At 40.1% G+C, this 18,790-nt stretch overlaps 1 protein-coding gene across 1 annotated transcript in view; it reads left to right on the forward strand.

Moving 5' to 3' along the window:
- The window catches only part of ACSM1 (acyl-CoA synthetase medium chain family member 1), a 28,462-nt gene that overhangs the window by 3,923 nt on the left and 5,749 nt on the right, over positions 1–18,790 (forward strand). Inside the window, 6 exon segments of the mRNA XM_072837685.1 lie at positions 729–869; positions 3,551–3,710; positions 5,877–5,956; positions 11,757–11,874; positions 13,990–14,074; positions 14,573–14,688. Of these exon segments, the coding sequence (XP_072693786.1) occupies positions 729–869; positions 3,551–3,710; positions 5,877–5,956; positions 11,757–11,874; positions 13,990–14,074; positions 14,573–14,688 (700 nt within the window).

Below are 18,790 nucleotides of genomic sequence, written 5' to 3' on the forward strand. Positions count from 1 at the left end.
GAGCCAGTGTGTCCTGCAGCCTTGGGATCATTTGCTGATCAAACACCATAGGGAACTTGCATTTATAATAGGTATAGGCTCGAGAGACTCCCAGTCTAGGAGAAGCCTCCAAGAATTAGGCACACTGGGGGACCCTACAGATTCTACCTACCATCTCAAGCTTACACAGGGGCAAATGTGCATCCTCATTTTCTCTTCCCTACCCTTCATTGCCAAGGTTATGGGGTGAAATTCCTATAAAACTGGTTCCTGTAGAAAAAAAGCTTAACAGTGTGATTATGAGCACAGTCTGAGGATCAGACTGAGTGAATTTGAATACTGGCTGGACCATTTAATGAATACATGTCTTCTGAGCCTCAATTTTCTCATCCACATAATGTGAACAATAAGAGCAGTATTCGCCTATTAGGGTTGCTTTGAATGTTGAATGAGTTCTTATTTGTAAATCATTTGGAGTATTGCCTGGAAGTACTATTTCAGTGCTTGTTACATGTAAAATAACCCACTTTATTCCTCCACCCCTTTTTTAAATGAAGAAATGTCAATCTACTTATCCAACTCACTTTCAAACTCTGTTTGATTCCTCATTGTGGGAGAACCAGTTTTCCCTCCAGTATTAGAAACCTCCAGTTTTCTGACTCCAAGCCCCATATTGTTTCTTTTGCTTCTCCGGGGATGGAAAAGCAGTAAATATGACTTCTCTCCTTTTGTATTGAATCCCTTGGCATATCAACATCCCCAAATTACACCTGTATTAAGTCAAAGACACTGGACCTAAGGGCCATCTTCTTCACCAGTGAGACCACAGGCTTACCCAAGATGGTGAAACACAATCATGGACTTGCCTTGCAATCCTCTTTCCCTTCAAGGTAGGAATGAAAGCATTGATTTATGGGCTGGGACACATATCTGGGGCAGTGTGTGTGTGTGTGTGTGTGTGTGTGTGTGTGTGTGTGTACATGTGGGTTGGGAAAAGAGCTCTAAGCAGAATTGACTCCATCTTGTTTCTCCCTTTTGTGCTATTTGGTTCAGTCTGATGAGAGTCTGAGAGTTAAATGCTGGGAATCCTTACTTTTTGCTGACAGAGGCTCTGATGACAAAGAGGGGACATTTAGGTCCTGCACCTTGACAGGAGGTATGTAAGAAAGTCATTGTGTCCATGTCAGTGGACTCAGAGTTTGGTGAGGAAAGACAGAATGTTTTAACAATTTCACTTGAAGTGACAGATCCTTTCCTCTCCCCAATATGGACAAGTGAAATTTAGAGTTACCCCATCATGAACTGTTAGGGAAAATAATACCTAGAACCAAGACACACCAAGCCATTGCCCCTAACCTAAAACAATCTTAGAGGCTGAAGCTGTAGCCTTGGGTTAATCTCTTAATCAAATTTAAACTAAGCCTATTTTCTCCCCTCTGCCCCATCCCCAGATAGTAATATTCAGACAAGAACAAGTTTTGTTAATAAGTTTTCTAACTTATTAACCAGACCAGAGGGAAGTCAAGGTTTTTGGTGGACCACGGTTATCTGTGATGATGCAAAGTTATACAATGATAACAACTGAATAGCAAGACCCTGGAGGAATGGGGGTGGGAAGAAGAGGGAGGCTTTCTGTGCAGTCTGAATAGCAAGAGCAAAGGCACAAAGACATAAAAAGTAGCATTTATCAAACTATAGAGACAAGGATAGCTGGTTCTCAGGGTATAGGGTAAGGGATAGACAAGAGTTGGGAAAGTGAGCAGGACCCAGATCATGCAGGATCTTGTGGGCCTTGGTATAGAGATTGGAGGTATTGGAGTAATAGCAAAGGAAAGCCCTAATCAGATTGTGTTTTGAAAAGATCACTGTGGGGGTACCTGGGTGGCTTAGTCTGTTCTGTGTCTGACTCTTGATTTCGGCTCGGGTCACAATCTGGGGTCCTGAGATAGAGCCCCATTGTGGGCTCTGCATTGAGCATTCTGCTTGAGATTCTGTCCCTCAGCCTCTGCTTCTCCCGCCCCCTGCCCCTACACATACAAACACACACACACACACACACACTCTCTCTCTCTCTCTCTCTCTCTCAAAAAATTATTTTTTAAAAGGAAAAGATTATGTGGCTGCAAGATAGAGAATGTGTTGGAAAAAGATAGAATGGCCAGCTAGAAGGTCTTAGAATAATTCAAAATGGTGGTGGCTTGGAAAAGGTGCCAGAAACATTAAAGAAGTTTAAATATTTGAGATTTTAGGAGATAAAATGGACAGGATCTGTTGTCTAGATGTGGAAGATAAGAGAGGGGCAAGGCCAACTCTCAGATTTTGGGCTTAGACAGTTTCATGGACAGTAATGGCATTCACTGAAATACAAAGAACACTGGAGGAGAGTTAGTCCACGGGAATTAGGAAAGATTAGGATCTGCTGGGTTTGAAGTGCCTCAGGGATACTCCAGAAGAGATGTTCAGTGGGTAGTTGGGTCTGAAGCTGAGATCCTCCTAGCTAGTCATGTCTTGTGGGTGAGCCACAATCCTAAGAGAGCTGGGATAAGGGAGATTGGGTTGTTTTTCAAATCCCTTTCGTATTAATAGTAAAGTTCTTTAAAGCCATGGCCTGCTAATGGGAGGGTTGTGTTTTCTTAAGGAGTTATACACACAGAGGTCCTACAGAAGCAGTAAGGTAGGGTAGAGAAATGAAAACCCTTATCCACTCCACCTTCCAATTTTTGCCTATTGTCTACTTGTTTCTGGTCCTTGCCAAGTTGGGGAATTAAAAATTAACTCTGGGAAACTAACTAGGGGTGGTGGAAGGGGAGGAGGGCGGGGGGTAGGGGTGACTGGGTGGTGGGCACTGAGGTAGGCACTTGACAGGATGAACACTGGATGTTATTCCTTATGTTTGCAAATTGAACACAAAAATAAATTTATTATTAAAAATAAATAAATAAAATATGTTAACTGACAAAAAAATTAAGTCTTCTCCCTCTCTCTCCCTCTCTCTACCTCTCCCTATCTCCCTGTCTCTCCCTTTCTCTTTCATTTTCTCTTTCTTTCTCTTTCTCTTTCTCCATCACAAATGACAGACATCCCAATCTAAACTTCTTTAAGCTAAAAAGTAAATAAAGGAATTTATTGAATCACGAGGCAGGAAACTCCAGGGTTTGGCTTCAGACATAGCTACAGAGTCTCTGGATTCAGTTTTTGTCTCTCCACCTGTCAGCTCTGTTTCTGATATCTTTTGATGCTCTTCTCAGAAAGGCTAATCTCTTGTTATCCCCAAATGGCTGCCAGCATTACTTAGGACTATATCAGTAACAGAGTCAAATCCAAGAAAGAAGCTACAGATTTTGTCCCCATATTCCCAGCCTTAAGGAGCATTATAACTATACCAGATGAAGGCACACATGATCACGAAATAGGATTTGGCATACTCTAGGGACCTAGCATGGGAGTGTGTCTGGAGACCCACTCAAACCACATGTGCTGAGAATGAGCGGTGGGTCACCACCTGAAAACCAGAGTCCCCAGCCCTTGATCACATCCTCTCATAGCTGAGACTACTGTATTTTGGAGTTAGCAGGAAATTACTGCAACTCAAGACATTTGATATCTTCTGGTGCTTTTCGGACTCAGGCTGGGTTTTGGCTGTCTGGGGTTGTGTGCTGGAACCATGGACAGCAGCGGCTACAATCTTCAGCCATCATCTGTCCCAGTTTGACCCCATGATCATTGAACAGGTAAGAAGACCAACCTTCTGGTATCAACAAACTCTTAGAAGAAACTCGTGTTTCAAACTCAAAAGCTGGGCCCTGCTGAGAAATATTTTATTTAACAAAAGGTCCTATAAGCATTATATAAACCTGGTTCTGGTTTTCTCAAAGTATAGAGCACTGAATTCTTCACTGTATCAGAATCACATTGGATGAAACTTTGAAGAAAATACAGATTCCAAGTCCTTCCCCACACCTATGCATCAGATTTTGTGGACTTGGGACCCTGACAACACATTTTAAGAAATTAAAGAAATCAGAGCAAGGTCACGTACCCTGGATCCTGAATCTGCCAGAGCTAGGTAGCTGGTGTGTAGTGTGTGTGTGTGTGTGTGTGTGTGTGTGTGTGTGTGATGGTGATATTGCTCAATTTAATGAAATGTTTAAAAACAGAGCCCTTGGAAAATGACACATCTAGTTTCTTATCCCATGTTTAACATTTATTTGTGGTTTCCTTGCTACTCTGAGCCTCACGTTCTTCATCTGTAAAATGGGAGTTTTAATAATTAGCATATCACAAAGTTGTTGGAATATAAAATAAGATGGTATAGATGAAGTGTGTGAAGATCTTAGCTCTGAGATGGCATACAGGAGGCATACAGCAAGCAGTGGTGCTTGGTGATAAGTCACCCACGTGAACCCCCTTCCTGTACTTTCCCTTCACCTGAAAATGCTCTTTGGATCTCTATGCACACCTTTGTTTTCCATCTCAGAGGCAGACCTGCCCCTCTACCTTTCAATGTTTAGTCTGGAAAGCCTATTCTTTTTCTCTGTCCTTCTGTTAGGAGCTGTTCTCATTAATCTTTTATCCATTAAACCTTTTCTCCCATATTTTTAATCTCTCACTTTGCCCCTCTTCATTAATCTTTAATCTATTAAATATTTTCTCCCATATTTTCAACCTCTTACTCTTCACTAACTCTGCTCCCTTAGTCTGTAAACACATTCAACATTCCCCATCCTAAAAAATACCTTCCTTGCACTCTGGTGCACACTGGACTAACCCTATTGTTCCTCCCTTAGTATCAAACTCCTCTATAGAACATTTTCTGCTTACTGCAGCCACATCCTCTTCACCCAGCTTACTTCTGAATACTTCAGTCCTCCAAGGGTCTGCCCTCACCTTTCCTCTTCCTTCTAAACAATCTCCTCTACTTCCATTTCACCTGCATGCACATCCATTTGGGGGGCTCTCAAAACTATGCCTTAAGTCTAGTCTTCTCCTTCCATGCAAATTTCCCCTCATTTATCTCCCTCAAGTCCATCTGATGATCCCTCCAGCATGTCAGATTATATTTCCCATTTCTCCTTCCCTGCCTCATGTCAACATCTACCTCTCCATCATTATTTACTGTACACAATCTGCCAGTCCCTGAGGGTTAAAGCTGCACAAGGAACACTGAATCCAATCCACCTTTCCCCTCCTCACCTCCACTCCATGAGTGTCCCCAAAGTCTCAGTGTGTTTTAAGCTTGAATGATTTCAAAGTATTAATTCTACAAATTTACACACATACACACCAGCATTTGGAAGTTTATTTTGATTTATTTTTCACTTGTTACCTTTCTGAAGTTTTAACAATAACACTTTTAGCTTCAATTTCTCTTATTGAGGATGAGAGATACTGATTAAAACAAAGAATGTTAAATTAAAAACGTACTCTCCATATAATTCAACACAAAAAAACCCCTCCAAATAATCCAATTGAAAATTGGCAGAAGACATGAGCAGACATTTTTCTAAAGAAGACATACAGATAGCCAACAGACACACAAAAAGATGCTTATCACTCATCATCAGGGAAATACAAATCAAAACCACAATGAGACATCACCTCACCCTTGTCAGAATGGCTAAAATCAAGAACAGAAGAAACAACGAGTGTTGGTGAGGATATAGATAAAAAGGAAATCTGGTACACTGTCTGGTGGGAATGCAAGCTGGTGCAGCCACTGAGGAACACAGTATGGCGGTTCTGCAAAAAATTAGAAATAAAACTACCATATGATTCAGTAATTGCACTCCTATTTAGCCAAATAACATGAAAACACTATTTCAAAAGGATATATGCACTCCTATGTTATATTTTACATCTTGACTATAAAAGTAAAGTTCCTTCCCTTCATTTTCTAGATGTTGTTCAAATACCCCATCACCCAGTGCCTTGCTGCACCAGCCGCATATCGAATGATTCTATAGCACACTTCTACCAGGTATAGTAAAAGTGGTGGTGGCTGGTCAAAACAATCTTTGGGTAGGAATTTAAGGAATCCAATGTACCATCATCGATTTTTAACTGGGGTTCTTTGTGTGCATGTGTGTGTGAGAGAGAGAGAGAAAGAGAGAGAAAGAGAGAGAGAAGTGTTGGTAATTAGCTCATTAAAGCAAGACTGAGATCCAAATGAAACACTCAGTGAGCCTTGCAACATTGCAGTTTATTCTTTTTAAAATATCTTTTCTTATGAAAAGATGAATATACAGGAAAATGCATAAGATGTAAATGTATAGATTAATGAATTATTGAAAATAAAACTGTGCCACCACTCACCTGAGTCACAAAAGTAGAATATTGCCCACACCCCAGAGATCTCTTCGTGGCTCTCTATCTCCTCTAAAGGAATTTACTGTCTTGACTTTTATGGTGTTTTATTTCCTCATTTTCCCTTATAGCTTAAGGAAATTTCCCTATACAAACTATTATATTTTACTTGCCTTTGAACTTTATATATGTAATCATATACCATTCTGCAGTATCAGCATTATGTTTTTAAGATATGTCTGTGTTGTTACATGTTGCTATAGTTAATTTTCATTGCTGTGTAATATCCCATTGTATGAAAAAATGGCATGTTTTAATCAGTTCTACCATCAATGGACACTTGGAAAGTTTTCATTGGGGGACTTTAGTGATTAATGCTGCATTGAATTCTTGCATGTGTACTCTGGTATATATAAACATGCATTTCTGTAGCATTTTTTCTGGAAAAGGAATTGCTAGTTCACACTGACACTACATTTTACCGTGTGATTCTCAAAGTATTGAATCAGTCTGTGCTCCCACTAGCAAAGTAGGAGAATTCCCATTGTTCCAAACATTGCTAATATTTGTTATTGTCATAGTGTTTAATTCTGGTCAATCTGAAAGATGCAGAGTGTTACCTTACTATATAGTTTTATTTTTACATTTCCCAATATTTTCGAGTTAATTTTAGCCAAATGGATAGCTACTCTTTGAAACTTATGGGCATTTATGTATCTTTTAAAGAGTCTCAGATTAAAATAAGTACTTCAAAATTCAGAGTAACAAATTAATAAAATCATGAATGAGAAAGGAGAGATCACTACCAACACCAAGGAAATACAAACGATTTTAAAAACATATTATGAACAGCTATATGCCAATAAATTAGGCAATCTAGTAGAAATGGACGCATTCCTGGAAAGCCACAAACTACCAAAACTGGAACAGGAAGAAATAGAAAATCTGAACAGGCCAATAACCAGGGAGGAAATTGAAGCAGTCATCAAAAACCTCCCAAGACACAAGAGTCCAGGGCCAGATGGCTTCCCAGGGGAATTTTATCAAACGTTTAAAGAAGAAACCATACCTATTCTCCTAAAGCTGTTTGGAAAGATAGAAAGAGATGGAGTACTTCCAAATTCGTTCTATGAAGCCAGCATCACCTTAATTCCAAAGCCAGACAAAGACCCCACCAAAAAGGAGAATTACAGACCAATATCCCTGATGAACATGGATGCAAAAATTCTCAACAAGATACTGGCCAATAGAATCCAACAGTACATTAAGAAAATTATTCACCATGACCGAGTAGGATTTATTCCCGGGACACAAGGCTGGTTCAACACCTGTAAAACAATCAATGTGATTCATCATATCAGCAAGAGAAAAACCAAGAACCATATGATCCTCTCATTGGATGCAGAGAAAGCATTTGACAAAATACAGCATCCATTCCTGATCAAAACTCTTCAGAGTGTAGGGATAGAGGGAACATTCCTCGACATCTTAAAAGCCATCTACGAAAAACCCACAGCAAATATCATTCTCAATGGGGAAGCACTAGGAGCCTTTCCCCTAAGATCAGGAACAAGACAGGGATGTCCACTCTCACCACTGCTGTTCAGCATAGTACTGGAAGTCCTAGCCTCAGCAATCAGACAACAAAAAGACATTAAAGGCATTCAAATTGGCAAAGAAGAAGTCAAACTCTCCCTCTTCGCCGATGACATGATACTCTACATAGAAAACCCAAAAGTCTCCACCCCAAGATTGCTAGAACTCATACAGCAATTCGGTAGCGTGGCAGGATACAAAATCAATGCCCAGAAGTCAGTGGCATTTCTATACACTAACAATGAGACTGAAGAAAGAGAAATTAAGGAGTCAATCCCATTTACAATTGCACCCAAAAGCATAAGATACCTAGGAATAAACCTAACCAAAGATGTAAAGGATCTATACCCTCAAAACTATAGAACACTTCTGAAAGAAATTGAGGAAGACACAAAGAGATGGAAAAATATTCCATGCTCATGGATTGGCAGAATTAATATTGTGAAAATGTCAATGTTACCCAGGGCAATATACACGTTTAATGCAATCCCTATCAAAATACCATGGACTTTCTTCAGAGAGTTAGAACAAATTATTTTAAGATTTGTGTGGAATCAGAAAAGACCCCGAATAGCCAGGGGAATTTTAAAAAATAAAACCATATCTGGGGGCATCACAATGCCAGATTTCAGGTTGTACTACAAAGCTGTGGTCATCAAGACAGTGTGGTACTGGCACAAAAACAGACACATAGATCAGTGGAACAGAATAGAGAATCCAGAAGTGGACCCTGAACTTTATGGGCAACTAATATTCGATAAAGGAGGAAAGACTATCCATTGGAAGAAAGACAGTCTCTTCAATAAATGGTGCTGGGAAAATTGGACATCCACATGCAGAAGAATGAAACTAGACCACTCTCTTTCACCATACACAAAGATAAACTCAAAATGGATGAAAGATCTAAACGTGAGACAAGATTCCATCAAAATCCTAGAGAAGAACACAGGCAACACCCTTTTTGAACTCGGCCACAGTAACTTCTTGCAAGATACATCCACGAAGGCAAAAGAAACAAAAGCAAAAATGAACTATTGGGACTTCATCAAGATAAGAAGCTTTTGCACAGCAAAGGATACAGTCAACAAAACTCAAAGACAACCTACAGAATGGGAGAAGATATTTGCAAATGACATATCAGATAAAGGGCTAGTTTCCAAGATCTATAAAGAACTTATTAAACTCAACACCAAAGAAACAAACAATCCAATCATGAAATGGGCAAAAGACATGAACAGAAATCTCACAGAGGAAGACATAGACATGGCCAACATGCATATGAGAAAATGCTCTGCATCACTTGCCATCAGGGAAATACAAATCAAAACTACAATGAGATACCACCTCACACCAGTGAGAATGGGGAAAATTAACAAGGCAGGAAACAACAAATGTTGGGGAGGATGCGGAGAAAAGGGAACCCTCTTACACTGTTGGTGGGAATGTGAACTGGTGCAGCCACTCTGGAAAACTGTGTGGAGGTTCCTCAAACAGTTAAAAATATACCTGCCCTACGACCCAGCAATTGCACTGTTGGGGAATTACCCCAAAGATACAAATGCAATGAAACGCCGGGACACCTGCACCCCGATGTTTATAGCAGCAATGGCCACGATAGCCAAACTGTGGAAGGAGCCTCGGTGTCCAACGAAAGATGAATGGATAAAGAAGATGTGGTTTATGTATACAATGGAATATTACTCAGCTATTAGAAATGACAAATACCCACCATTTGCTTCAACGTGGATGGAACTGAAGGGTATTATGCTGAGTGAAGTAAGTCAGTCGGAGAAGGACAAACATTATATGTTCTCATTCATTTGGGGAATATAAATAATAGTGAAAGGGAATATAAGGGAAGGGAGAAGAAATGAGTGGGAAATATCAGAAAGTGAGACAGAACGTAAAGACTGCTAACTCTGGGAAACGAACTAGGGGTGGTAGAAGGGGAGGAGGGCGGGGGGTGGGAGTGAATGGGTGACGGGCACTGGGTGTTATTCTGTATGTTAGTAAATTGAACACCAATAAAAAATAAATTAAAAAAAAAACAAAATAAACAAAATCACCATCATTAAAATAATAACAAATCTGAGTAAATGATGGTGGCATTAATGAGTCAAAAAAAAAAAAAAACTAAACTCAGTCATCCACACCATGGAATATTACTCAGCAATAGAAAGGAATGGACCATTGACACATACTTGGAGGGATCTCAAGGAAATTACATGGAGTGGAAAAAAGCCAGTTTCGGAAGACTTCGTACTGTGGTTCCATTTATAAAACATTTTTTTAAATGACAAAATTACAGAAATGGAGAACAGATTTGTGGTTTTCAGGAGTTAGGGAGAGGCAGAGGAAAGAGGTGGCTGTGAATATATAGGGGTAGCAGGAGGATCCTTGCGACGAAATTCTGTAACTTGGCCATAGTGGTGTTCACACAAATCTACATTGATAAATGCTTAAATTAAACACACACACACACATGAATGTAAAACTGGTGAAATCTGAATAAAGTTGATGGATTATATCTTTGTCAGCTTCCTACCTGTGATACTACACTATAGCTATGCAAAATGTCATTAGTAAGGGAAACTAGATGATGAATGTATGGAATGTCTGTAATTACTGCATAAAATTGCATATGTACCTACAATAATCTCAAAATAAAAAGTTTAAAAAGTGAAAAAAAATTCAGAGTAACATATCTTAAATATAGAATTAAAATATTAAGGATTCTGTGACTACACTTAAGAAGCTAACTCTGAAACACAACTTGATTTTATTCATAAAGCCTCAAGCTGGTTGGATTCTGTTTCCATCTGTATTTCAAAGATCATGTTAGGCTACTTTTTGAAACATTCCCCAGTTGATTATCTCTCTCCAAGCTCAGTAAAAATCTGACCAAAGCATACCTAATTACTTCATCAGAGACTCTCCCCATTTTATCTACTTTGGATAAAGCAGCAGAAGAATGAGGAAGATACCCTCAGTGAAACCATCCCTCCCGTCCCTGATTCTGACTCTGTATGTAACAGGACAGGGTGACAAGGATAAGAAGGTGAACCAGACGTCTGCTACCTCTCTTATCCTCAAGAGCTCACCTGGCTCAGCCCCAGGCCACCTGGTACTCAGACCTTAATCACTTTTCCCATGTCCTTCAGGGAACCCATCATTATTTTGTGTTTTTTTTTATTAGTTACAGAAAATGTTATGAGGAAAAATGAAGAAGAGGATTTGCATCATACAATGTACCTACTACAAATGTTCATGGCTGACTTTTCTGCTCTCCCTGAAATTTCTTCTCTTGGGGCCACTGTCTGCAACTCTTCTCTCTTTTCCCACACTCATCTCAGTCTTCTTTGATGTCCTAAGCAATTCATTTCCACCCTGTAACTTGCATTCTCTTCTCCGAAATACAAAAGCCCTTCAAAGCACATGACCCTACTCTTCATAGGTGACGGTGCAGTTCTGTTATCATCCCAACATGCTCTTGAGGCCTTAACCCCCACCACATTATGGTTTATTAAATACCCCTCTTAGCCATAGAGAATGTGAAGGCAAGGTCTGATAAAAAAAAAGTCTTTGCCAACATTTTATGTCAACTTCCAATTTTGACCCAAACCTCTGATCCAAACCCATTAGCCTCACCACCACCACCACCCCTTGTCAGAAGAATTAACATGAACTGACAGAAAGTGAGTGACCACTTGGCTTGGCTTTGACCACCAGCAAATTGCCCAATAGGCAAGTAAGAATGTGAGTAAGCAGAAGCGCAAATGATCCAGATGACAAGGCTCTGAGTTCTTAGCACTCTGGGCCTGGGGCAGAGCACCCAAGGCTTGACCACAAGTTCTATTGTCACTTCACTTTCCTTTAAGTCTCAAGTTTCCTACCCTGAAGTACTGCACTACTGGTGGGGAGGCTCTGCTGCCAGAAGAGCAAGAGGAATGGAGAAGACGGACAGGTCTTCTGCTCTATGAGGGCTACAGACAGTAGGTAAATGGTCCTTTCTGGGTCAGTCAGGATGTGCTTAGCCACTGAGCCCAGTAGATGAGCTGAAGCATGTGTGTGCAGAGGTCCCACTCTGCTCACAGCATTGCCTGAAGCCAATGCAAGGTTTCAGAATTTTAGGCTAGTTTGCTGCAAATCAGTGTGCATGAAGACAATTCATAGTTCATCAATTTGTCAAGAGACTAATGTACTGAAAACTTTTAGACAAAACTTTGAAAGAGGTCTAAGAACATGGTGCTACTGTCCTTGTGATTATTAGCTCTAGGGAGCCCAGGAGGGGTGGTGGGATGAGAGGCTCTCTCCAGTAACATGAAGGCCACCTGCAAGTCCTGCTCACTTACCCATCCCTTCCTAGGGTGGTAACCACAGGCAATCAGGAGCTGGCCCCAGAGGTTCATTTCTGGGTGTTTATATGGACAGCACATAGGTGTGATTGTTGAACAGTAGCTGGAGTGGAGGAGGGAGCAGAGACTTTCTGAGTATACCAAACACACACACACACACACACACACACACACAAACACACACAAACGAGTGTGGCTCTCAAAGGCATCACTCAGCCAGGTGGCAAGACATTCAGAGTATTATGCATGTCTTGAAACACAAAAACGTTATCAATGACAGTACATTTCTTCCAACACATTCTCAAGACATTTCTGTTGCTGGACAGAGCCACTTACCCCAACTCTGTTATTCCTGTAGCTGACAGGGGGATGACTGCCATCTTGGGAGCTATAGAAAAATAGCTATTTTAGTCTCAATTCATATACCTGTCTGACTTCTTGTGCAAAAATAATTATTTTAAATAATCAGTTAATTGGTCTTAGGCTTCCACGCCTAAGAAATATTAAGACTCTAGGTTTGTCCTTGTATGGTTCATAGTTTATATTTGGACAAGGAGGAGGGTGGATGTGAACTATAATACACCCATAACCCAGGTCCCTTTGCATCAACTATTTGCAGCAACAGGATACTCCCTTATACTCCCTCATAGCTACTTTCATAGCTACTGACTCACTCTATTTCCTACATGCCTGCACTGTAAGCAGCAACATAGCAAAGGGGAAAGAGCTTTCCCTCTCAGAAACTCAGAACCTGGTTCAATTCTCAGCTTGCCAATTACAGGCTTCATTGCCAATAACAGTCTCTGCTCCCTCCTCCATTATAGGCTTCAAGGCGACAGGCATAGTATTGAACCTTCCAGAGTCTCTGCTTCTCTGTTTCCAAAATGAAAATATAATCCAGTCTTGCTGGGTTGTGATAAGAGAAATGAAATGATGTATATAAAGCTCTGGCTAAATTCCCAACTCCTTGTATATGCTTACCTTGCAGTTACTCTTGTTTCCAAGTAAGTATTGTGCTAGATGCTAGGATAGTAGACATGAATGGGGCAATCTTTATTCTCAGGATGCTTGTTATCCACTGAGAGAAACAGATAAGTATAAGATAAGTGTCATAATTACCCCCCCCCCTTTTATAGAGGAGTAGATCTAGGGGGATTAATTGGCACATGGCTGGAGTCAAGACTCAAATCCCGGGCTGACTTAGTTTTAGAAAGCATGATATTTTAGCGTCCTTATTCCTACCGTAAAGGAGGAATAAAGTTCATCAGGAAGAGAAATGAGGGTAGGGTAGTTCCCTAGTAGAGGGGACAACACAATCTGAGTACTCTCAACACATTTTCAAGTAGTTGAGACAGGGTTCCTATCACTGTTTAACAGCCTGAGTAAATGTTAAATGGCTTCATGGCCTTCCTCAAGCAAACCAACACATGTCTTACATACAGTGGGCACTCCACACCTCACATTACATACCGACAGCCCCAGGCTCACCTATTTGCTGCCATTTGTTGGCCCCTCCAGCTGGACCTAGTAGCCCCTAGGAACTTGCCCAGGCTTAGCCCATGTCCAGTTCAGTGACTATCTGCTGACCAGAGTTGGGTCAATGCCCTGAGCCTAGAATCTGGACCTTCTCACTTCCCCACTAGGACTCTTTGCACAGCATTAAATGACATAGATGAGTGAGGATGCTGTGTGTGCTTCCTGATGCTTTGTAATCAGCCTGGACTCTTTGACCAAACCCATTCTCTTTTGTTAATAGGAAATAAGTTGTGGTACTTCCCAGGGAATGAAGATCAAGCGGGGTTCCCTGGAGAAAGCCATCCCCCCTTTGACATCCAAGTCTGGTCCTGAAGGCATTTGGTGGGAGCATTTAGGGATTAGCTGGGATTGGACAATTGTGTGACACCCACCCCACCCCCAACCCTAGACATCGTCCTTCCTCCTCTCTTCCTATTTCCCCTGGATTTCTTGAGGCAGCTTCAGTTGATAACTGCAGTATCCTGGGCATGAATACTGCTCAGTCGGGAAGCCTGAAGCCTCACACACAACAGATGGGATCAGAGCACCTGGAGGGAGCTCTGGCAGCTCTCTCCATCAGCTGGTGCTTCTAGATTTTCCTGATCTTGAAGCTTGAAGACACACCTTGTCATATCTGTACATCATCAAACAAATAGACTCATAACTTGGGTTTCACCATTTTCTGATTTCAGAGACTTCCTACAGTTTTAATCTTTTTTCTGATAGGGCTCCTCCCCACATTTATTCTCACTAGTGTCACACAAGTAGGTAATGTTTGGGTGAGGGAGGTGTGCTAGGGTGGCCCTGCAGGGTGGGATTCATAGGCCCCTTGCTCCAGATCATTGACGACAAGGGAAATAGCCTGCCACTCAACACTGAAGGCTACATTGGCATCAGTATGAAACCCACAAAGCCCACTGGGCTCTTCATGGGCTATGATGTAAGTGGTAATCCTCACCTCCCCCCTCCAGGCCCCCCAAATCCCTTCAGGGAGCTATATGGGTGCTAAGGGGGGTGGATTCAACTCTGTGTCATGAGCCTTCTACACACCTCGCTTCGTTCACTCCAACTCAACAAAGCCTCTTCTAATTAATCTCTAAGTAAGCTCATAGTGTGTGTGTTCCCAGATCCTTTCCTGTCCTAAGCCATCTGGCATTTAAGTGCTGATAGGGTGGAAAGAAGCCTGGCTTCAGAAGCACCAGACTTGTTTCCAATGATTTCTTGAGCTTGAGTGTACAAGAACCTTTGACTGGCTTCAAATCCTACAGTCCCACTCACCAACAGGGTGTGTGCAAATCTCTTAACCTCGCTGAGCCTCCAGGATGCACCATTGTCCCCACTTCACAGAGGAAGAAAGAGTCCATTGGAAGTTTTGTTTGTCTTCCCCTGTGTGGGGGTGGGCAGTCTAGGATTTCCAAACCCTACATAAGAAATCCAGGGATTACATAAAACTGTGATAGGCTCTAAGGAAACCTGAAACTCTTGACCAAGCAAATTCTCAGCTTCCAAATTTGGTCAGGGGCAGATCTTGAAATTGATATCAGACCCATCTCCTTTCTCCGCAGGAACAGCCATTGGTATCACTGTTGTCCTCACTCTATGGTCATGGTGCTGCTCCTTTTGTGATATTATTGCCCAAAAGCAAATATACAGGCCCTAGCCTTAATTCACAGTAGCACAATTTTAAGCTTGGATAAAAGAAAAAATAAACACAGAGTAACATTTATATAGATCAGTAGTTCTCAACTCTGCCTATATGTTAGAATCATTTGAGGAGATTAAAAACAAATAATTCTTGATTCCAACCACAGAGATTCTGGTTAAATTAAACTGGAATGTTTCAGAGCAATGGCATTTTTTTAGATTGCAAATATTTTATTTTACAAAGATGTCCTCATCTATGCCCACCACACCTAAATACATATATATCCCATTTCACATGCTCTCATGATTATAATATGTTCTCCCTCTTCCACTGAGATTTGTTTGCTTTTTTCCTTTTACTGATGTAAAACATATAAAATCTACTCTTTTCACCATTTTTAAGCATAGAGATTGGTGGCATTGAGTAAATGCCATTACCACCATGCATCTACAGAAATTTTTTCCATCCCCAACAGAAACTCTGTGCCCGTTAAACAATAACTGCCCCACTCCTCCTTGTATCCCCAGCATTTGGTAACCTTTAATATACTTTTTGGCTTTAAGAATTTGCCTATTTTAGGTACCTCTATTAAGCGAAATTGTACATTTGTCATTTTGGGTCTGGCTTATCTCAGCACATGTTTTCAAGGTTCATCCATGTTATAGCATGTGACCAAATGTCATTTTCTAAAGGCCGAATGGTATTATATGGGTGTACCATATTTTGTCTATCCATTAATTTCTTAATAGACATTTAGATTATTTCCACCTTTTCACTACTGTGAATAATGCTGCAATGAATACTGGTTTGCAAGTATCTATTTGAGTTTCTGCTTTTACTTCTATTGAATATATACCCAAAAATGAAATTCTTATATGATAATTATATATTTAGCTTTTTGAGGAACTGCCAAATGTTTTCTACAGTGGATGCATCATTTCGTATTTCTATCAGCAATGCACAAATATTCTAGTTTCTCCATATCCTTGCTACTCCTTATTATTTTCAGATTTGTTTCTTTTTTGTGTGTATAAAAATCATTCTAATGGGTGAGAAATGGTATCTCATTGTGGTTGATTTGCATCTCCCTAATGACTAGTGATGTTGAGCATCTTTTCATGTGCTTATTGGCCATTTGTGTATCTTCTCTGGAGAATTGTCTATTCAAGTCTTTGCCTATTTTCTAAATTGGATTGTTTTGTTATTGATTTGTAAGAGTTCTTTGTATATTCTGGATATGAGTCTCTTATCAGATATATGATTTGCAAATATTTTCTCCCATTCACTACATTGCCTTTTTACTCTTTTGAAGTGTCCTTTCATGTGAAATTTTTAAAATTTGATGAGGAACATTTTATCTATTTTCTCCTTTTCTTTCTTGTGCTGTGGGTGTCATAGTCAATAATTGCCAAATCCAAATTCATGAAGATTTCCTCCTATGTTTTCTTCTAAGAGTTTCAGAATTTTACCTCTCATGTTTAGGTTTTTTATTCATTTTGTGTATATAGTATAAGGTAACAAATGTTCATTTGCATCTGAACATCCAAGCTTCACAGTACCATTTGTTGAAAAGATTGAGTTTTCCTACTGAATGGTCTTGGCATTCTCATCTAAAATCTATTGACAATATATGTGAATGCTTCCTTATGGGTTCTCTATTCTATTCCAATCATTTTTGTGTCTTTTTTTTATGCCAGTGTCACACTGTTTTGATTACTGTAATTTTGCAGTAAATTTAAAAACCAGGAATGAGGGGCACCTGGGTAGCTCAGTGGTTGAGCATCTGCCTTTGCTTCAGGTCATGATCCTGAGGTCCTAGGATTCAGTCACACGTCAGGCTTCCCAGAGGGAGCCTGCTTCTCCCTCTGCCTATGTCTCTGCCTCTCTCATTATGTCTCCCATCGAATAAATAAATAAAATATTTTTTAAAAAAATCAAGAATGCAAGCTCTTCAACTTTCTTCTCCCTTTCAAAGATTGTCTTAGCTATTTAGAATCCCTCAAGATTGCATATGATTTCTCATTCATTTGGAGAATATAAATAATAGTGAAAGGGAATAGAATGGAAGGGAGAAGAAATGGGTAGGAAATATCAGAAAGGGAGACAAAACATAAAGACTCCTAACTCTGGGAAATGAACTAGGGGTGGTGGAAGGGGAGGAGGGTGGGGGGTGGGGGTGAATGGGTGACGGGCACTGAGGGGAGTACTTGACGGGATGAGCACTGGGTGTTATTCTGTATGTTGGCAAATTGAACACCGTTAAAAAAATAAATTTATTACTTAAAAAAAGAATTTTAGGATGAGTGTTTCTTTTTTTTTTTTTTTTAGGATGAGTGTTTCTATAACATTGAGATTTTGATAGGTATTGTACTGAATCTGTAGATAGCTTTGGGTAATATTGTCATCTTAATAATTTTAAGTTTCCAAGCAATACAGTAAATCTTTCCATTCATTGATGGATGGAGCTTTTCACTTTCTTGACTAAATTTATTCTTAGTTTTATATTCTTTTTGATGCTATTCTAAATAGAAGAGTTTTCTTAATTTCTTTGGGCTATATATAATATCTTCTGGTTTTTAGTTCTTTGTTCATTTTTTCCATTAGTTTTTGATCACATTAAACATATTTGACTTATTATTTTTCCTTCTAAGTTTTTATTTAAATTCCAGTTATTTACCATACGCTGAAATATTAATTTCAGGAGTAGAATTTAGTGATTCATCACTTACATACAACAGCCAGTGCTCATCATAACAGGTACCCTCCTTAATCCGCATCACCTATTTCACCTGTTCGCTGGCTTCACCACCCCCCAACCTCACCCCTCCTCTCTGGTAACAATCACTTTGTTCTCTACAGTTAAGAGTCCATTTCTTAGTTTTCCTTTCTTTATTCCCTCCATGTTTAGGTTTTTTTCTTAAATTCCACATTTGTTTCTTGAACTCTAGAAATCAGATTCTCCCACTTTCCTAGGGGTTGAGGTTGCTGGCATTTTGTTATTGTTTTGGTTTTGGTTTTGGACTGTTGAAGGCTATAGTAGTCCTTTGTTGTGGTACTTTTGCAAACTCTTTAAAGAGTGTTGTTTGTCATGTGTGATCACTGAAGTTTATGATCCCTTAGTTCATCTTCAGTTAATGTTTTGACAGAGATTTCCTTGAGTGGCAGGAGCTCAAATGAACAGAGTAAAACATCACCAACCAAAAAAGAGAGAAAACAACCACTGTGCAGACCAGCTCAGGGTTGGAACACAACTTCACCACTTAGCTGGACCTGCTCTGAACCTAGGGATCAGCCTGAGATGAAAGCTTAAGGTCTTCTCAGGACTTTGCTGAGCATGCATCTTGCCCAAGCAGGTTCATGGCTGCCTAAATTCCCTCATGTACATAGCTGTCTTGAA

Source organism: Canis lupus, chromosome 8 (assembly GCF_048164855.1).
Source record: "Canis lupus baileyi chromosome 8, mCanLup2.hap1, whole genome shotgun sequence".
Lineage (NCBI taxonomy): Eukaryota > Metazoa > Chordata > Mammalia > Carnivora > Canidae > Canis > Canis lupus.